The sequence below is a fragment of the Fringilla coelebs genome, assembly GCF_963513975.1.
Source record: "Fringilla coelebs genome assembly, chromosome: 4".
Lineage (NCBI taxonomy): Eukaryota > Metazoa > Chordata > Aves > Passeriformes > Fringillidae > Fringilla > Fringilla coelebs.
In genome coordinates this window covers 23,242,265-23,264,310 of record NC_140032.1, presented here as the reverse complement: position 1 = coordinate 23,264,310, position 22,046 = coordinate 23,242,265, and the positions used below count along the sequence as shown (strand labels likewise).

Sequence of the window (22,046 nt, the reverse complement as noted above, 5' to 3'; positions counted from 1 at the left end):
AAACTCTTTTGCTGTAGGGAATAAGGTTCGAAGAATTTTTTTGGTTTTGGCCATGTATAACAGTTGCCATTATAGCTAGGGGAGGATGACTTCTTAAGGAAATGCTTCGAACTGATGATGGCTTGAATTATCATTAGAACATTTTAAAAAATAGGCTGGTTTTAGTCCCTTTGCAAAACCCTTTCATTATGTATCAATGTATGGGGAAGCAAAATTTCTGAGAATTTAGGCGACTTCAGGAATCTTCTTAGGCTATTTAAACAATTATTACTCTTTGGCAGGAAAATTGCAAAGAATACCATTACAAATCTTTCCAGTAATAAAGACTAGGTACTGCTGAGGACTGAATCACTTTAAAAAAATAAAATTAAAATTGGTGTTGTGACACCACACTTAAGTCATAGATGTGTAAGAGATGGGGAGTAGTGTGAATATGAAAACAAAATGTGCTGATAAATATGATCACTCTTTCACTATTTGGGAAGAATACATGCATTGTTAAAATGTGGGATTTGATTATGGCTATAGTTTGTGTCATAGAAAAATTGTGTGAGTCAATTTACAACTGGGATAACAAAATACCTTACGGGTTGCAATATGATACAGACAAACTAATAATATTCCTCAATGTTTCTTGCATTAGAATAACTTTAAAGGGTCTTGGATTGAGTAGCCAAGTATTGTCATGCATCCAAAGCTGCTTGTAAATAAAAAGTACCAAGAAATAATTTCTGTTGGTGACAAACCATACCATGACCTAATGTCAGGTAGTACTTTGCACACTTGAAACCTTTTAGCTGTTTGAGAAATGTGAAGAGGTGAGTTGGTTTTGTTCATCACAGCCAAGGAGAATGTGTATTAAGTCAGATAATTTGAGTGGAGTTGATCCAGTGGGAGCTTTTAGGCTTAATGTTGATTAAAGCATGGTGAGGAATAATGAGTGAAAAAAACCCTATGATTTCATGAAGTTGTAAAGGACTAAATAAGGGAATTCTGATGCATCAGTTGAGGCTGCTCAATGAAATCTTTGAGTGAACACTTTCTATTGAAAAATTTTAAGGATTTTAGTGCTGGGTAAGGAGCCAGACAGTGAATACTGTCTTATGCTTCCTTTCTATGAATCAGATGCCTGTGCTCGTTTGCATACTGTGGGAATGTACTCTGTGCAATACTGAAGTTGTAGTGAACCTTTGCCTCCAAAGGTGTGAGATGAGGATACGTTGAGAATAATAAGAACGTGGAACGCAAAGAAAGTGGTGGCCTGAGAAAGTAAATGGGAAACCTCTGCCGTCTCAGGTCATGACAAAACCCCAGGAAACAGATTATTAAATTAAAATGAAGAAGTTCATTGATACATTGGATACAAGTTCTGAAAATTACTGTAGCAACACATTTCTGAGACCTTTAATTTAAAATGATCAGTGATCACATCTTATGCCAGTTTTTACTAGATAGAAGTAAAGGTAAATTTTTGGGGGATCTAGTAGAATTTGGCTGTCTGTAGCTGCCCACTTCAGGCTTCCTGAGCTTGCCAGTAGGAAGGTTAAGAATTTGTGCCTCTATTGGGTTTTTTGTTAAGAGTTTACGTGCTGAAAACGCTTAAGTTCTTCCCTTCCTGGTGTTGGCCATTGATGTCCAACTACCTTCTTGCTACTGTTTCTGGAATGTATCAGATATGTCTAGTATCTAACTGTGCCTGTCAGAAAATTATCTTGGCCTTTTCCCAAGAGGCTTTTCAGACACATCAGTAAATTAATTTAATCATGGAGTTGTTCAACAAGTACACTGGCACTGCATGGCCAGAAGCAGGGCAGGGTGAGTAATAGGAAAGGGAGAAGGAGATGGTGGCTGCAAGTGGTTAAACGGGATCTCCGTGTCACATGAAGCCAAAACCAGACGGAAATTCAGGCCTGTTTGCCAACCAGTAGTCTTAGCAGTACAAAGTTCAAACCTGTCTCCAGATAGCTATGATTTCGGTTGCATGTGATCACTCAAATAGTCATCATTTCAAAAGAAATGACTGATTATAAAGATTCCATATTGTTGCAGTAGTGTGAATGCAAATGAACTTACAGGTTGTTCTTACATAAAGCATAGTGGTACCTTGTAAAACACAACTTGGGTTTGAAGTGCCTTTACTTGGAGGAAAAAGCACATTACTGTTGCATGTAGTGGTGAAGGAACTGAGGGTCTACAAAAATGGTTTTGAATCTTCCAAATCCTACTTTAGTAGAAATTTAAAATCAGTGATATTTTCTAAAATACTCAATTCTGAGCAAAATATATTTTGACAAGGTTGTGGTGATAAGAACAGGCATGTAGTATTTTCTTTGCACATCATGAATCTGATTTTTCCCATGGGCTTGTTCATGGCCAAAGAGTACAAGATTGATTACATGTAATGGTAACAGCATTAGGATTATCTTCTGCTGGGAAGGAAGGAAGGACAGAGTGTTACTTGCTTTTTATTTGATTCTGCAATCTTGGGAAGTATACTTTCTTGGAACTTTTCCTTGTAGCAATCCATATGAGTTGCTGTAACCAAGATGTCAATCTGATGGATTATCAATACATGACTGATTTTTGCAGAGCAAAATATTGAAGCACAATTTAAGAAGCATGTTCTAATTTGTGCCATGAAAAGTGTTTTGAATTAAGGCATCTGATTTTTTTCATTTTATTTGCCTTGTTTTCCCCCGTTCTGTTCCATTCATGTTAGTATGAGGAATTTTACAGCTTTACAACAGAACGGGAATTCTACTGTGTGTTGATTATGTGGGTAATTGTACAATCTCTCTCCCAATTTGATAACAATTCTTGTCCTGTTTATGTAATATTTGAATTAATTTCGTAATTACTTAAAAATGTGTATCAAGGAAGTTACTTCAAGTATTCCATGAACTATCTGCTCTGTATACTGTTTTTATTGCAGGCACTAATCAGTCTTTCTGGTTTTTCACATGTCAGATCAGTTTAATAGCTAGGTTCTTGGAAAATAGTCTGACTTGCTTGATAGAAGTAAAATAATACAGAAGATGCTGTTTCACCAATGAGAAAATAGTGGTAAATTAGCAATTCGTGACTTCTTGGCTTGTGATTGGTCAGTTGGCCAGAACTCCAAAGAAAAGCCTGGTGCAGGTCAGTCCCCAGGGGAAGAATAGCCAGTTAAACTTTGCCCAGTCAGGGGGCATCGCTGTGGCTACCAGCTGTTGCTGCATCAACTTTCCCTCTTATATGATACGTTTGTCATCACATCTGGAAACCCTGCTCATTGGCTTCAGGTTGTGAGCAGGATATATAAAGAAGAAAGCAAATAGTCTTTGCCCCTCAGAGTGTATATGCTTTATGTCATCTTTTGTCCAACTTTTCATTTTCTTTTTTCCCTTCCACAGGTTATCCAAAACCAGGTAAATGTCTTGTCAGAGAGTATAGATTTAAGAATTTGTAGTGAAAATGGGGCATTGCCCTTCTCTGGACTTGCCCCACCACTTTAAAGTCTTCCCTGAACTGAGGGGCCCAGAACTGGAAACAGGATTCAGGGTGTGGCCTCACCAGTGCCAAATATTGCAGGACAGTCACGGCCATGTTCCTGCTGGCCGCACTGTTGCTGACACAGGCCAGGATGCCATTGGCCTCCTTGGCCACCTGGGCACACGCTGGCTCATGTTCAGCTGCCTGTGGGCCAGCACTCCCAGCTCCTTTTCCATTGGAAGCTTTCCAGACACTCTGCCCCATCCTGTAGCACTGCCTGCGCTTGTTGTGTCACCCAGGTGCAGGACCTGGCAGGGGCCTTGTTGAACCTCGTAGCGCTGGCCTTGGCCCACCAGTTTGTCCTGTCCAGGTCCTTCTTCAGAGCCTCCGTGTCCTCCAGAAGATCAACACTCCCAACCAGCTCAGTGTCATCTGTGAATTTCCTGGACACCCAGTCCCTTAGTCCAGATCATTGATATTGAACAGTACTGGCCCCAAAGAGAGGTTTTCGGCTGTTGTTTTAAATTAGCACAGTCTGGTAAACGTCTCCTTACAAGAAAAGGCATTTGAGACTCCTTTGGCAAATACATTCTGTACCTGTGTCATTTTGAATTTTTTTTTTTAATTAGTGAGGTTGGTCAGGACTAAGTAATGTGTTTCCAATCAGCATTTAGTATTTTTAGCATTTCATGGGTTGTATTGCTCTTTTTTCCTTTCCCTCTTTTGTCATGTCCTGCAATTGCATTTTCATTGTTTTCATGTACATGGCCTGCTGTTGGCTCATAAATTCTTCACAATTGCTTACTAAATGTCCATCTTTCTTCTCTTCTATGTTTACAGCAGATAAGGCAGCTTAATAAGGTCCTGGATTTAAGCACTAAGCTTGGTTTACCAATGGTAAATTGATGATTTACCAATGGTGATTTTTTGGTATTTCTATACTTCTCATAGAGTAGCCTATCCTTTATTACCATTCTGTAACTGTGTCTTCACCATCAATTACTACTTCTCATACCATAGTTTCTTATGGTAATAGGGTCAGTTATAACACCATTTTCCACCAATGAATACATTCCATTCCAAATGGTTCTTTCAGTTTATCACTTTAGGAAGGGGCTAAGGAGACAATATTAGCCAAATTTTCATCTCTTTCAAGCATCCTTGTGGCTCAGTGTGATGCTGTTCTTGACACTCAAACTAAGTTTTGTGTAAAGTGTTGATTATCTTTATTAAAGGCATGAGCTGTTTGGCGAGGAGGGTTATCAAAGTAATTTGCTTTTTATGTGTTACCCTGTTTTTCTCAATTTCTGGGTTTATTTACCTGTTCCAGATTTGGTTTGTATTATAAAATTCTGTTGATGTCAGCCTGTTGGAAGTATTGGCAAGAAGTCATTTCTAGATTGCTACATCAGTATTTGGTGCTTTCTGCTTAGTTGGTATCTCCCTTATTCAGACATTAGCTTAGGGTGGTGGTGGGGTGTTTGTATATAGTTTGTTGTTTGAGATTATTTTGCTTGTTTATTGTTTAAAGAAAAGCCAGCAAAATGTGTGGTACTACCTTTGTGATTTTATTTGTCAGGAATTTAATGATTTTGAAATAATAATCATTTGGTTCTCCCAATTTGAGTCTTTTTCTTTTCTTTTTCTTCTCACTTCGTGTCTTTTTTCCACGTTTGTTTGATGCTTCTGGCTGACAGAACTGTATCTGAGGCTGATGAAAACTTCTCATCCTAAATCTGCACTACATAGAAGTATTTTTTTTCAGAGACACGTCTGAAACATTTTGCTGTGTTTTACTCTGAGATCTGAGATAAAAATATAATTTATTGTTAATAGTTAATGGCAAAAATCACCTATAGTACTGCTTAAATTGTCTGAGGAAAGATGTAAAAACACTCTGATGACAGTTGCATTATTTGGGTCTACTGTGATTTCAGCCTCTTCTTGGCATATCTCCCTGAATTGTCCTAGCTCTTGAAGTGTCATCTGGGTTCACATCCATTTGGTTAAATTTTATTTTCAAATATCTTTTGTATTTAATCCTAGTACTAAAGTTAATTTACATTATCATCCCAGTTACAACAAGTGGTATCAAATTCTCTAAATTGTTAAATTTCTTCTTTCAGTGATTGCAAAGGGATTTTTTTAAATACTGAGTATTTTCCTCTGGTCTTTTTACAAGCCAAGGGTTGTTAAATGTTACTGCTTTGGAGCCCTGTGAATAAGCTGGTATAAGAACAGTAAAACAAATGTGACATGTACACGCCTTCCCCCTGCTGTGACTGGCTGGGAGGTTTATGCTTGTCCTGCCAACTGCAGCAAGGCTTTTCTAGATCTGCCTGCTTCTTCTCTGCAACTGCTGGTTTGAGTCTTTTCAGTATCTATACTGATTACCCTGTCCTCTCATGGTGTGTATATACCTCTCTCTGCTATATTGCTGGGATCATCAGTATGTTTCAGCAGTAGAAGGGCTTCCTGATCCAACAAACCGTTTTCCTAAATCCTACAGATCAGAACAGCAAAAGTTAATATTCCTGTCTGAGGCATAGCTCTTGCACAAGAGCCACAGCTGAGTCACATCAGGGCAAGCTACCATGCTGATTTCGTCTTTGGAAGCAGGCCATATGTAAGCAGCATGTGAGATGTGGGCAGTGTGTGAACAGCCCTTTGGCAACCTCCATGTATGTTTCAGTGCAGTTGAAAGGCTGACAGTCTCACAAGAAGCTGCAGGTATTGTTCATCTCGCCTTGTTTCAGGCCTCGAGTCACACAGAGCTGCTTTCATGGCTGCTGCAGAGTTCCTGGGCAAAACTAAGCCAGCGTCTCTTGATGTCATCATAGACATCTGTGCTTGAGCTCAGGGTCTGTGTATTTCTCTCCAGTGGGTGAAAGGATAACCTAGACTGGCTTGAACACTGCATGGTTGATACAATCAGATGAACACCTTCCTGAAAGCTTTAACTTTCCAGTTTTCAGTATGTTCCTAACATGCTGAGAATGACTTTAGCAGTCTTCATTTAGGTGTTCTTGCTAGTTTGAGTGAAGACATTTGCGTTGCTTCAATGTTATAATCCTGTCATTTCACTTACTGGTTTGCAGAGCCTCGGAGAGTAAAATTTTGCTCTGATAATGGAATTTCAGCGTACTGTGGTAAAAGTGGCAATAATGTCAATTTCTAGAATAGTTGTAATACTTTATTTTTTCAAGCTAACTAAAGAACCAGTATGTGACAAATTAATAAAAATGCATTCAATCAAAAGAGATGCAGAATGAATGTAATCATAAATGTGCATAGCTGTATTCTGTTTACATTTGCTAGAATAAGTGTTTAAATTGACTGCTTAATTGTTTGGAAAGGAATGGATGATGTTACATTATTATTATGATTAAAGAATATTTTTCTGTCTCTTGCTTTTTGCAAAGAGTACAGTAACAGTTTTTTTTTGTTGTGAAAGCTGCTAAGTCTGTGCGCTTTTTATATAAATGAGTATTAGTGTTCAGATAGTTTCAACTGTGTAGCCAGACATCAGTTAAACAGTGCTACTGTAGCCTGAAAAAGGAGTGAGTTCCTGTTACAATTTGATCATATTTTTTGTCTTAGCATGATAATGAGTGGTTTCCAGTTTGGACATTCAAAACATTAAATGATTTGGACTTTAGCCTTTTGTATCTATAGGGTTTATTTTAGGTTTTCAGTTTCAATAGCAGATTATTTTAGCAGATCAGTTTCTGGCTATATCCAGGACCCCAGGGGAGGCTACCCCAGTGCAGAGCAGAGCAGGACAATCCCCTCCCTTGACCAGCTGGTGATGCTGTGCCTGATGCACCCCAGGACACAGCAGCAAATGCCCCTGTAACAGGCAGACCTGAGTTGTCAGTAGAAGAATGGTTTTGTGCTTTCAGCTAGGGCTTTAAAACATACTTTAAGAATATTTTTAAGGAAACAGACCAATAAGGTACAATTTTTCTGGGCTGTAGATGTAAAGTTCTCTTTTTTTCTGTTTATTGTTGTGTAGGGTTTTTCTCTTCTCTCATCTCCTCTTTTTAGTCTTTGTGGCAAATTATTCTTGTATATTTTTGGAAATGCAGGAGGATTTTAGAGTAATGTATTGTAGAAGAGGTTGCTGTCAAACATTTATTTGAATTTATAAGATCTGAATTTAAAACTGTATTTCAAAATTCAGGAAGGAAAGCTGAAACACAGCGCTTTCATGTTGGAAGCATGGATGTGCTTAATAACGGAGAAGCAACCCTAGAATCATTTGAATGACACCATAACAAAAAAATTCTGCTTAGAGTAAGAGATGTATTTATTAGCTGTGTGAGCTCAAGTCTTCTTTTGTATTTTACTGTTATTGTTTTAGAGGTGAATTTGACCCATCAAGATTTATCATTCTTTGTTCTCTTTGGTATCTCTTCATTGTGTGCACTGCGTATACTGTCTCTGTAGTGGGCATACCAAATCCTGTTGGTATACAGTGTGACTGTCCTTCACAGTTTTAATTCTAAGGATGCTCAAGTGACATGGGGGAATGGAACACAAAGACTGATTTCACTAAGGTCATTCTAAGTCTCTAGCACGACTGCCTGTTCTGATCTGACATCCTAGAAGTCATTCTCATCTTTTAACAAACACTATTCTAAAATTAAAATCTGCAACTTTTTATTTCTTCAAACTAAATTCTTACTTTCCGTTTTGCCAAATCATTACACTGAGAAATTTCAGTTAACTGGGGCTGTATAATAATTAAAAATAAACTAACTTGGTGGCATTTCGTAGGAATTAGTAGTTCTTAGCTGTGCTAGAAGAAACAAGGAAACGTGGTTAATTTATTACATTATGTTAATAAGGCTAAAGATGCAGTTCTAAATATGCAGAAAGAGAGATCCGCAGTGTTAAGACTTATTTTACATGAGGGGTTAAATTATCCAGTATCTAGTTTGTTTAAACTAGATAGAAAGATTGTGCATATGTAAAGTACGTTGTGAGGACTGCTGTGCCTCAATAGAGGCAGAGTGTTAAGGGAGGCCTCTTAAGCTGCTCTAGTCCTGGCACAGCTCTAAAGCAGCTGCATTGAACTGTAGCCATGTGTTAGGCCAGATGGCTTACAGCCCCTCGCACCATTCATACTGAGGTGAGTCCTCACTTGGAATTGCAGTGGGACTGCTTTGAGGAAGAGATGCTGCCATCTCCAACCTCATCTGTGCACAGCAGTTTCTGTGCTGTACCTCAGGTCAAGATTGACAAAGTAAGCAGAACTGCAACATGGTTAATCTAAACATGTCTTAATCTAAAATATTGAGTTCAATAAACCTTTAAGTATTAGGTTAACACTTCCCTTTTTCTGATATTTGTCCTAACAAAAAAAATCAAGTAGTGATTGTGATTATGCAACAGAACATGTATTGATAGCACTGCATCCTTTTAAAAGGTCTTGTTTAGTAATAAGGAATAAAAGCAGAAGGAACTCATTTTTTTTGTGTGTGTGTTTTTCAGATGGTGGTGAAAACCTTCATGGATATGGACCAGGACTCAGAAGATGAGAAGCAGCAGTATCTCCCATTAGCCTTGCACCTTGCATCTGAATTCTTCCTCAGGAATCCTAATAAAGATGTGCGCCTCCTTGTAGCATGTTGCTTGGCTGATATCTTTCGTATCTATGCTCCTGAAGCTCCATATACTTCCCATGACAAACTTAAGGTAAAAATCCCTCATAAGATAAAGGCTTTTCCTCCTACTTTATTCTTACTGAAGAAAATATAAGCTGCCCCCTTAAAAAAAACCAAACCAAACATAAACAAACCAAACTGGGGCCCCTCTCCCCCCCCCCCAACAAAAAACCCCAAAAATTAACAGAAAAATGTTTTTATTCCCATGTATACTGATTTTTAGTTCTATTAAGGACAAGTTGCTTTAATCCTGTAAATCAGTGTAATACTTAAGGGCCAGAGATGTGTAAAGGAATGCTAGATGGCCAGTATCTGTGTTGGTGATAGCTTTCTGTCAGTGCCTAAAAAAGACAATTTGATGTTCTCACATTATGAGTTTGAAAATGTGGATAGATGTCACTACTGAAGGATTGTATTTTCACCTTCTTCTGAATCAAGCTTGTAAACTTTGTTTTTTGACAGGACATATTCTTGTTTATTACAAGACAATTAAAAGGCTTGGAGGACACGAAGAGCCCTCAATTTAACAGATACTTTTACTTGTTAGAGGTAACACAATAGTTGTAACTTTCAGTAGATGGTAGTAGCTCTGTAAACCTGAGAAGTGTAATCAGTTGTTCTCCTGATGTGCCAGTATGCCTGGCAAATTTCTTTTATTCTGTAAATTACACCAGTCTCATTAAAGTTCAGTGACTTACGTATTTTAGTACTTACACTGCTGTTTGTGATTAATATGTTTGTCAATCTGTAGTTGAGGACATGGTAAAACAATTGGTATTTATTAAAATTTTGCCTTTATCCTAAAATTCCATGCATTGGGGGCTTTTTATCAAGAGAGAAAACCTCAAATGCTGATTAAAATGCAAATGCGCCTATATTGGTGATGGGAGGAGGAATGTAAGATTTTTGTTTGAAAAACATTGCAAAACTTTACTCTTGACAAGAACTGAGTGGTGGGGTTCAGTGGGCTTTTAGAAATAGTATCTCATTTGTAAACAAGATATTTGATGTTTAAAATTGTATTGTTTCATAGCATGAAGAAAAAATAAGATCTTCTTATATTAACAAGTTCTGTCTATTGGCTTTCATACTTAAGAAATCAGATCATTCTGTATTTAGGTTTTCTGGATATATCTTGCAAAGCCCCTCTGTGTTAGGAGCTCTTTATATACAAAGCAAATATCCAGTCTCTTTCCCCAAAGCCCTTACATCTATTGTATATTATTTTTCCTTAAATAGAAAAAAACCCATAGCTAATGTGATTATGTTTATGTTGCTTAATGGGAAGTTGTACTAGCCTAAATATCCTAATTTTTGTTTTAGAATTTAGCTTGGGTCAAATCTTACAACATCTGCTTTGAGTTGGAAGATTGCAATGACATTTTTATTCAGCTTTTTAGGACTCTTTTTTCAGTTATCAAGTAAGTTGAATAATTTCCATTATATTAACTGTCAAAATATCATCAGGTTTGGGGGTAGACTGAATCATGGCATAGTCTACAGATAAATATGTCTGAACAGAAGTCTGTATTTCTCTAAATGAGGAGCTACCAGGAAAGCAAATGAATGTGAACTGCTGATATTATGGAGGGGTGTGTGTCTGAAAGTAGATGTTTTAAAATTTGTTGTCCGTGTTACAGCAGTATATTTCATTCCTATTGGTTTATCTACATTTTTGTATTGGTTGTTATTGTCCTTTTTATATTTTGATTGTCTTAAAGCAGGGCTAGGTTGTTCTAATTTTTGAACCTTTCTGTAAGAGAAGAAAGGCATATAAAATAGTTTTGAGATGTGAAGAGTGTAAAGGAGAGCAAATTGGACAATATTTGATGTTGTTTCTTGATTGTACTGTTAGTATTTGTCAGTGTCTGAGAATTTAATATTGAAAATATTCTTTATGATCTTAGTAATAGCCACAACCAGAAGGTACAAATGCATATGCTGGATTTGATGAGTTCTATCATCATGGAAGGCGATGGAGTAACTCAGGAGCTGCTGGACTCAATTTTGATTAACCTCATTCCTGCACACAAGGTCTGCCAAGTAAAATATTATAGTATACTGTTATAATAACAATAATTCTTACTGCCTTTTGCATGTTATGTCTTTATACACTTCAGCTATTGTGACTATTGTGACTGTTTTATTTTCTCACATTCATTTGAGGATTACCTGGTGCTGTTGATTAGCTGTGTGTAGATTATTTGTTAAAGAGAGATTGTGGCATCTCACTGAAGCATAAATAAAGTGTTTTCGAGCAAATATAATAGAAAAAACATTATATCTTGAGGATTGTAGGTAGTTGGTTGTTTCACTTTTGGGATATGTTGGGGTTTTTTCTAATAGAGAAGATATTAAATATTTTTGAATTTAAAAGAAGGGGGGCAGGGAAAAGATATTCCCAAGACTTCTGTGGTGTCTTGCTGTTCTCCCCAGCTTGCAAGTCAGACTTGCTGCACCTTCCTAGTTGTGCTTCACACCCCTTCCATTGTCTTTCTTCATTTAATTAACTTGCAAGGAACAAAGTGACACAGAACACACACACACACTCCCCTTCCTAGAGGAATTGTATGTTCCTTGAAGGGGGAATCACTGGGTTTGCACTTGAGCTTTTAAAGTACCTTCACTATAATGCCTTAATACAGTTCAAAAGTGAATAAACACAACTCCTTTAGCTGTAAAATAAAGGAAAATGAGGTGGAGGCTGGCAATGCCTTACACTCACCAAGAAAATTCCCTTGCTAAAACACTTGTACTTATCAAAAATAGTATGGAGTACTGTAAGTTTCAGTTATTAGTAAGAGGAGATGAACTGCACTCTGATTACCAAGTATGTGTTTCTGTTTGCTCATTTGTTAATTTAAAATAATTACAAAAATTAAGGCACATCCATCCATGACTACATAATTAAATCAGTATTAATATGGCCATTGTCATTTACCTGTGAAATCTCATCAAGCTTATAAAAGTATCTGTTGCCTGAGATGAGTTTGCATTCCTTCTGTCATAATTATGAGACAGGAATGCCATTCTATAAAGTCATTTTTATTGACAGCAATGAGATAATGTCTTACTGAAACTGCTAACTCAGAGAGCCTCTTATAACAAGAGTCCTTGTGAAAATACACTGTTCTTTGTAAGTTGCTTCTAATGAATTCTAGGCAAGTGGATACAAGGAATGGAAGTCGAGGGTGATGATCTGCGGTGATGCTGTTAACAATGATGGGCATTGCTCTGAGGGTACGAAGGCCCAGTAAAACCTTGTACAACTGAACATTGTGTTATGACTACTTGATTTAGGCAAAGTAAAAGTGAATATGATTCTGTAACATTAACATTGTTATAGTTTTGCCTAATGAAGAAAATTCTCAATCAAGGCTCTGATAAAGAGGGAGACAAGCTTGGTGTAAATATTGGGTTGTAATGCATATTTAGTATCACTCAGAGGACCAGTGCTGCTCTTACCAGCTCTTGGTCATGACTGAGCAAAAAATGTCCTGTAGGCAGTGCGCAGTATTGTAATTTGGTCAGTATGTCAGTCTGTGTTACTTTCTTTGTTTCCTGTAACAACAGCACTTAAATGACTGCTTTACCATGGTAGTTCAAAAAAAGGAAAAAAAAACTACCAAAAAGTTCTTCTGTCTGATCTGCCTACGGGAGTTTGACTGTTGTAACTATGTTCGCCTTTCATGAACAGATCTGCAAGAAAGTTCTGTGATTACATTGCTTGTCTTTAGATATGTAAATCAGAAGCACTGTAGGCTTAAGAGCACGGTTGATTTTCTTGTAGAATGCATACAATAGCAATTCTTCTAGGTCTGTGCAAAGCAGTGAAATTACCAGTCATTCTCTGCTATGACATAAGAAAAATATCAGTCTGGCAAGACTTGATGGAAGTTTGTCATTGTAAAAAAGCTGAAATTGTGTGGTTTGGATAATGCAGACTGAGGTTGTTTTTGTTTTTTTTTAAATTAGACATGATATACAGTCTACCTTTGAATCTAGATTATATTAATTGGTGCGCCCATTCTTAGTAAAGTGATGGTGTGGTGTACGTTGTTCTGTGTGTGCTAATGTGACTCCCATCTAGTACATTCAGGTTTTCAGTAGCAGTGGCATGTTACATTTTGCTCACATTTTGACCTGTGGCCTCAAACTGTAGTTCTTTTTATTAACTTCAAAAGTAGTGCTATTTAGTGAATATTTTTCTTCCAGTCTTACTTAAGTTATTCCTTAAAAACATTTTCCTGTGTTAAAAATCCATATTTTCTTCTGCATGTTCTACAGCATGGGTTATCCAGACAGGGTTTCTTTTCTCCTAATAGTTGAAATAGTTGATTACTTGTTTTATTAAGAAATATATTACTTTCTAGGATGTTTTGGTGTTTGGTTCTTCAGTATTGTGGTGTTCTGTGTGTGTGTATTCGGGTTGTTGTTTTTGTTGTGTGGAAGAAGCATATAGAATAAATACATAGAAAATGTGTTTTAAAGTTTGAGACTCACAGTCCTTTAGTTTAATACCTTCATACTAGTCAACAAGGTTTTAATCATGGTTGGGTTTGGGAATAAAGTATTGGGATATTTTTTGAGAAGAATTCATACGAATATGTCTGTCTTCTATAATGAGACATCAATTTAGTGCTTTCATGACTGAGGAGATATTTGTTTGAGCCTTTGGCCACCTTGTTTCTCTTTACTGTTGATGAGCTGTCTTTGTCACCTCAATAGTTAAAAGAGCATGAGGGAGTTGTTCTCCGTGTAGATTTGCCAAATACATATTTCCAAGAATCGGTCATCCCTAGGCTTTACCTGCATTCTGTCTGCAGTGATTTGTAGTTGTCAGGGCAATCAGCTCATCCATATCTATTATTTTTCCTGTCCAAGCTGCATTAATCCTTAGATGATATGAGATAGTGCATATGGGATTTGTACAGACTTGGGCAGTCGAATTTTTCAGATATGCAGTTGCATTCTTTTTCTTGCTTAAGAGCAGTATATCAATGTTCAGATTTGTCATGTTACAATCAAATGCTTACTTGGAAAGTTAACGGCTATCTCTGCTCAAGTGTAGGTGCTTTCTGTAGTCTCATTGTATTCTGTCTCAGAGCAGATGATGCAGTCTGTGGAGAAGTCAGTGCCCTCTTTTACTCTCCAGACAAGGCTGAACTTGTGACAGAGTGTATCTTTAATGAGTATGTGAGGGGCAGGCAAAACCACATTTAAATATTAATTTAAATTCATTCATTTTTCAGTGCCAGATTTGGTGCACATTAATTTTTAGAGTATGGGGGTATGATAATGTTTCTTCAAAATCTGTTATTGTGTGTGAAAACTATAAAATTTTATTATATTTTCTGTATTGCAGAACCTTAACAAACAAGCGTTTGATCTTGCAAAAGTCCTGTTGAAAAGGACCGTCCAGACCATTGAACCATGTATTGCCAATGTATGTAAATTAATCCATGTTACCTGCAAGTAATAAGTATTCTTTTTACTGTCTTCATTTATTGGAGATTTGATGGCATTTTTATTCTTTTAAATATTGATTATAGAAGCTACTACAATTTTCCAAATAGGATATTGTTGGCTTGATTGTTAAGTGTGTGGAGTATTTCAAATAAGCGAAGAGGAAATTAATTTTTATCCATCTCTGTCTAATGTTAAGCCTAAATCTAGGCTGTGAAAATAGGCAACCACCAAAAATCACATTGCAACAAAAGGAATTATTAATAGTTCATATGTCCAGCAACCAGGCGGCCTTATTTCATACCAAGCTTTAGGATGAAGTCATAAAGAATAAAAGAACTATGCTTTTTACAAGGCTTCCTTCAAATTATAATTCCTTTTTTTTTGAATATGAGTGTTGTATGTTCTGCATATTAATACAGCTACTGTAGTCTTTGATGAATGTGTTCTGATCCATTCTGTTGCCTTTCCTTGGTGCTGAAGCCAATAGAATTAATAAAATTCAGAGTAGTTTAAAAGGGAATTAGGCAGATCCATAAAAGATTAATCAATATGTTTTTAAAAGCTCGAGGAGTCTTAACAGTTACCACATTCCCCTGTTTTTTTTTAAGCTTTGTAATTAGTCATATGTGAAAACAGGATAGTAATAAAGTAACCTTTGAGTTAACTTAATGCTATACTCGTATCTTTTTCAAGTGTGTAATAGCTTTTTTTGCTATTGCAGTTGCACTGCTTAAATAATATTAACCCACAATATCTAAAAGGAAGTATTAAGTTTTAATATACTTTATGTGAATCCAAAAATAAATAATTCATAATTTAGACTACTTTGGTTTGTTTCTGTTAGATCACTAATGATCTTGATACGTTAGCCATCAGATATTGCAAGACGTAACATAAAGACACCTGACATTCTTTAAAATGGATTTAAAGCAGAGAACCTGTGTTTTCAGCATTTAATCATCTTCAGTTGGATTGGGTTTCAATTATAAGAAAATTTTTTAAAACCACTAATTTTTTTGGGTCAATGTTATACAGGATGAATATGCATTTTAAGTTAACAATTCTTTTATTCCTTGTTAATTTTGCTTGGGAGATGGTTACTGAGATTTGAAATTATCAAATTGTTCTGTATTAAACTCTCTTGACAGAGTTAATAAAACTGAACTGGAAAGGATGTTTGTCATTTGCTTTAGCCAGAATTGTAAGGGTGAAATGCTTTGATGTAATGAAGAAATTGTGCTTTCAATGCCTTCCATTAGTATAAAACCATTAGAGATACTACATTAAAAGGATTTTTAAAAATAATGTTTGCATAAATGAAGGAAAATACTATGTAATGTTGTTTGTGTTTTAGTTTTTTAACCAGGTTCTGGTACTGGGAAAGTCTTCAGTAAGTGACTTATCAGAACACGTGTTTGACTTGATACAAGAGCTTTTTGCCATAGATCCTCACTTACTGCTGTCTGTCATGCCACAGCTGGAGTTCAAGCTGAAGGTGGGTTAAAGTGAAGCTTTGGACAATCAGTAAAATTTTTGTTATATGTTTTGTTAAAAAGTTTTGGTTTATTAAGAGGGCAGAACTGTAGATTTAATAAGTGTTCTACTAGGGGAATTAAAATTCTGTATTTATTGCTTTATTTTGAAGGTAAATATAATATTAAAGAAAAGATATTGGAAATTAGTATGCAGTTATGTGCTTATTGTGCTTGCAAACATGTATTATGCACACAAAATATATATAATCGTTATAATGATAAATTAATGCAGTCTAATGCAAAAGCTTTATGTACTTAATCTTTGGATTGCGCCCAAAATTTATAAAGTAATTAGGCTGTTGTTGGCTTATCTTATGAAATGCAAATGTCTTAGCTTCAGTATTGATTTGCAGAATTTTCTTTTATAAAATAATGCTTTAATAATAGGGGGAGTATTTCCTAGTATTTTATCAGATTTGTTATTGTCAGCTAATAAGTTAGCTGACTGATTTGAATCCTTGAAAATAGTTAATTTATCATGATTTGGAAGTCTGTGGGGGTTTTAATTAAAAAGCCATTTGTATTTCCTGAGATTGTAAGTGGACAAGAGAAATAATTTTGCATGTGTGGATGTACATGTAGGCTATGATTGCAACAAACAAAAGTAACCAAGAAATAGGTATTTGGTGAAATTGCATGTGGCTTTCATTAGTGCATGTGTTTATAACATCTTAATTGGTGTCTTTTCCAAGCACATAAAATAGTCTTTAAAATGTTTTAAAACAAATCATTAATTGTTTGTATTGTCAGATGTATATTAGAGTACTGTATATGGGTTTTTATTGCTGAAAAAGACGGTTCTTTCGAAGCACAGCCATCTATTCAGTGTCTGTAATACATTAGCTTAATATTTGTGTATTATATTTGTATATTTTGCCTTGTATGAATCCTATAAGATAATTAAAGAGAATGAGGATTATCAGAAATACTTTCAAACTCAGTTTTTAATCTAACTGTTCAAAAAAAACAGAAAGAAAATGTTACAGATAATGATTTACAGTTCCTTTTTCATGTTTTGATTTTTAGAGCAATGATGGAGAAGAACGTTTAGCTGTTGTTCGACTTCTGGCTAAACTCTTTGGCTCCAAAGATTCTGATCTGGCCACGCAAAATCGACCTCTTTGGCAGTGTTTTCTTGGACGGTAAGAGGAATGGGACAGAATTGTGAATTTTTGTTCTTTTTTAATGTTTTTTTTTCTGTTTTCTTACAGTATTGCATTTTTCATTGCCTTTTTAGAGGATGTAACTGTTTGTATTTGAACAAGTTCCTTATTAAATCATCAAAGCAGAAAACTGCATGCAGTTATATTTTAGAAGGAAGAAGCCTGAAAGACTGCTGCTATTTGCTATCAGCTATGGCCATATAGGTTAGATAGCACATTATATGCATAGCAGAATTTACACAGTAGCTATGCCAGCATTGTCTGAAATTTCATGCTGTTCAGCTGTATCTGCAACTTTGTTTTGCTTGGCATTTACCTTTCTGAGTGAAGAGATACTTTCTTTTATGTAAATGTAGAAGTTCATGATTTTTTAAAAAGAGAATATGGAAGTTCATAATTTTTTAAAAAGAGTACGCTTTCAAATGGTTCCTGGTGATGCCAGTTTACATTTCTATAATTCTGTGTGTGCGTGTGTGTACATGCATACACACAATCGACATTGTATGGAGACCTGTGTTCAGAAGTCAGTGGGCAAAACACATTGAAGCAACATTTTATCTACATGCACCATATTCATTCTTTAATTTTAGTCCTGACTGAATTTCACAAGAAACAACAAATATTTGCATTAGGTACACTATGGAGATAAATTCAAAACATTTATACTGTCTAATTTTGCCATATAAAAGTATTCTAATAGTTAACAGAACATACTGTCAACACATGTTACTACATAGAGAATAATACTGATTTGCAAAGCTAATTAAAAATTAACATTCATTATCTTTTATCCCTCTAGGTTCAATGATATCCATGTCCCTGTGAGATTAGAGAGTGTGAAATTCGCCAGTCATTGTTTAATGAACCATCCAGACTTAGCAAAAGACCTCACTGGTGAGATGCTCACACAGGAGTTAAGAAAAATCTACAAAATGAGCGAGGAACTGTGTAACTATTTTTGTACATAGCAGTGTAGTTCTGAAATGTACCGAGTCCAATGCTTGATAAGGGATGGAAGAGGTAACTGCTGAGTAATTGATTTCTGTTGAAGATAAGTGCTAGTTATTAGAAAGAGGAGGAGCGTGTGGCTTTGTGTGGACTTTGTCAGAGTGAGTAGTGAAGAAGCTACCCATTGCAGCATGAATTTTAAAGTAATTTCAAATTCTAAAGAAACTTTGGGTAAGGCAAAGCAAATATTGGTTCAACACCCTGACTTATTTTCAAAACCAATCACTGAGTTCCCCACTACTCTGTTCCACTGAACTCAAAAAATGCCTTTTTGCTGATCTAAATGATGAAGTTTCTTCTTTCTCTACAGTATCATGTTAACTATGAGAAGATTTTCAGGCTTAACTGAAAATACTGTTGTTTTTTGATGCAAGCTATTCTACAACAATTGTCAGTGTTTCTGATCTGTTATTTACATTTTTCACTCTTAGGGAATGAGAGTTTCTTCTTTTTGTTTCTTCTTATTCCCTCACCTCCCTTTACTTCAAGATATTCTAGTCAACTTCATTTCACTTTATTGCTTCTTGCAAATGATGTTATCGTAAAAGCTATCACTCTTATATCCTTCTGATATTTACAGTTATCTAATTGTTTTATAAAACTTTAACATAGAAAACATCAGAACAGATGTTTCCTGTCGGTAGCTCTATATTTAATAGATTACATGGTTGTGATATATGACAGACATTTCATTAATTAAACATTAGTAATAAATCAGAATACATCACACCTATGTAAGAAAGCCAAACTTCTCATTGTTTCTGCTCATGACAGAATATTTGAAGGTTAGATCACACGACCCAGAAGAAGCCATTCGACATGATGTTATTGTTACAATTATCACTGCGGGCAAGAGAGATCTCTCTTTAGTCAATGACCAGCTGCTTGGCTTTGTAAGGGAAAGAACACTCGACAAGCGGGTAAGTGTTAGCATTGTGTTTTCAGCAATGACCTGCTTCTAATATACTTCACTAAAGGTAAAATAAAAGAAGCCACAGAATCAGAGAATCTTCAGAGCTGACTATTAACAAGAATACTCACTGAAAAAAAATTATTTTCTTACGAGTCAAGTGTTGTCAAGCAAATAGAGCCATTGACTTGTGATAAACACAGTTACATTGTAGGACCATAAGAATGGTCACACATGTTTAAACCGAAGATCACTATAACCCATGTAATTCTCGAAGTCATCAGTTTTGACTTCCAGCAATTTGGGATTTAAGGATTTCTTAAGTCTGCTGGCCCATGCTCATAATAACTTTCAACAGAACTTTATTCCATGTATTTATCAAGTTCTTCTTGAATTTATTTGTACTTTATAAGCCTCCATGGCGTATGCATCAGTAAATTAAAGTTTAATACATGTTTGGGAAAAATAACTTCACTTGTTTGCTTTTTACTTGTCTGATAGTTCGACTGGGTATCTCATCTTGGATTGCATAAAATAATGAATATTCTTTGACTCATTTATATTTAATAAACATGAATACCATATCTTCTCCAATTCTTTGTTTTCTATTCTAAAGAATCACCTGATTAACTTCCACACAAATTGATTGTTACACACTTGTCTGGATGTTTTCTGCTGTGTTGGAACTAAGGTGAACAGACTTAGGAGCAATGTGCCACTCACCAGAACATCTGATTTTGAATGGCATTCAGAGTTTGCACCGTGTTACATATTTGATGATAACTTTTTTTCTTATTCTGAAACATTCTGTCTGTCTCTTCTGCTATTTCTGAGCACTGAGCTCACAGTTTTGGAGAACATTGATGTTAACATCAGTGTTTTTCTTTAATAACTTCAGGTGGTATACTGCCAAATACTGTACATACAGAATTAATGCTGCTGGGAAAACCTCTCCTTAATCTAAATTTCTTCCATTTCATATCATAACAATTCAGTAGCATGACATTTTTCTACAGTTCTTAATTATGATCTTACTACCTCAGTAAATTATGATCTTACTACCTCAGTAAATTTTATACACACTGTTCAGTTCATTCTGTAATAATTTTTCATATGTTAAATGTCAGAGATTCCTTTCTAACTTCATCAACAGGTTTATTTTGTTCCCTTCATTGTGAAAATCTGTCATTTATTTCCAGCCATTTCCCCCTATGTTTTAGTTAATAATTAATTGACAACAGAATTTTTATTTTAAGTCCCTCTGGTACAAGGCTTTGTTGGAAGTTTTTTTGGATCCTAATGCATTTTACTGATGCACTTCTGGGTCCGCTAAAAGTTATTTTTTCTTCAATAAAACTTCCTATTATGTAAAGTTCATAGACACATTTCCAAAACTTATTTTTCAGTAGTGTCAGCTCTTTGTTGTCGTTACTGTTCTATTTCAACCTGTTTGCCCATTCCAAATCAGATGTTCTTTTGAGAGGCACATTGTTCCTCTGCAGACCCTTTGGTTTCTTTCACATTTGCAGTCTTCAATCTGCTTATGGAGAGATTGCAATAATAGAATAATTAGTATTCGTTATATAATGTCTAAACTCTTGTAAAAGAATTAGATGGGTTACCACCTTTTGTAATTAAGATTACAAAATCTTAATGATTTTATTCCTGCCCGCTTTATTTTTTTTTTTTTAAATGTCTCTTAATGATACTTTAAGAAATCTCTTCAGACCTCTCTCCTGGAATAAATCTGTCTCTCAGCTATACAGAAAGGGTCTGGAAGGCTTCCTGCTTCTGCAGTCTTTGAAGATGTTTAGTTAGTATGCTTTTAATAACTTCATTTTGAAAATATTGCCCATGCTTGATCAAGGATTTACTTTCAATTTGCCAGAGTTTATACTGTTTCCTGTTTACATATTTTCGGATGTGGCTCCATGCTCTTTGGAGAATGATGCCTAATAACAGACTTCTCTGTGCGATGTAGCCATGTTGATTTTTTTTTTCCCTTATTATTGTCCTTTTTTAATAGGCTGTAGAAAGGATACCCCCTATGTCATTCTAGCTGTTTTTTCTAGTTTTACCTTTTTTTGTTCTTCTTTTCAGTGAGAATGTTACTGTAATTGATTTGGAAAAGGATGTCATCTTTATAAAGAAAATACTGATTTTGCACTATTTTAAAGCAGGTCTACAGTTAGTTGTACTTGCAGCTTGACATTGCATGTTTCTCAGCAGTGATCAAGATCATCTTCCTTCTTTTTCAGCCACTAAACATGTCCAAAAGTTCATTTATGAGATCCAAAAACTTTTAGTATAGCCACCACTTTGCACTGGAACTTACCACCTAGTGAGAAGGGGCTGATTGTTACTGTGTCTTCACCAGTGTCTGTTTCCCTTTAGCAAGCTGCTGTTTGTAAGAGGTAGTCAGCTATTACTGCACAGCTGTAATATTGATTTCTACAGAGCTAGGTCTTTTTTTGTGTGGCTTTAAATTAGTGTAGTGGCATGTAATGTTCCTCATATGTTAGACTAAGTCATTTCACACCAGTTGTAGGTTAGATATGTTGCATTTCAAGGTTAGGTGCTTTTTCAGGTGATGAGTGAAGAATAACTTTGTCTGTACATGATGTTTCTCTTATAAAAATCTCTGTAGAGAGCTTTGATGAAAGTATATCCTGAGGGGAAAATAAAATTGAGCACTGACTAGAAATTACTACAACAAATACTTAACATTTGAAGTAGACCTTAGCAATATAGGATGTGTTAGTAAATATAGTTACTGCTATAGAATGAAGATCAAGGACTTGTAAACTTTCATCTGTTTTTT

The 22,046-nt window shown here is 35.6% G+C and overlaps 1 protein-coding gene across 3 annotated transcripts in view; it reads left to right on the top strand.

The window, feature by feature from the left end:
• PDS5A (PDS5 cohesin associated factor A) overlaps positions 1 to 22,046 on the top strand; it is a gene marked incomplete at its 3' end in the record, with an annotated part of 74,150 nt that overhangs the window by 19,127 nt on the left and 32,977 nt on the right. For all 3 annotated transcript variants that reach the window (XM_084204167.1, XM_084204166.1, XM_084204168.1), the window contains exons 3-11: positions 8,968 to 9,171; positions 9,603 to 9,689; positions 10,464 to 10,561; positions 11,048 to 11,174; positions 14,506 to 14,586; positions 15,964 to 16,104; positions 17,171 to 17,286; positions 18,107 to 18,201; positions 19,090 to 19,235. In XM_084204167.1, coding sequence (XP_084060293.1) covers positions 8,968 to 9,171; positions 9,603 to 9,689; positions 10,464 to 10,561; positions 11,048 to 11,174; positions 14,506 to 14,586; positions 15,964 to 16,104; positions 17,171 to 17,286; positions 18,107 to 18,201; positions 19,090 to 19,235 — 1,095 coding nt within the window. The remainder of the gene's footprint in view (positions 1 to 8,967; positions 9,172 to 9,602; positions 9,690 to 10,463; positions 10,562 to 11,047; positions 11,175 to 14,505; positions 14,587 to 15,963; positions 16,105 to 17,170; positions 17,287 to 18,106; positions 18,202 to 19,089; positions 19,236 to 22,046) is intronic.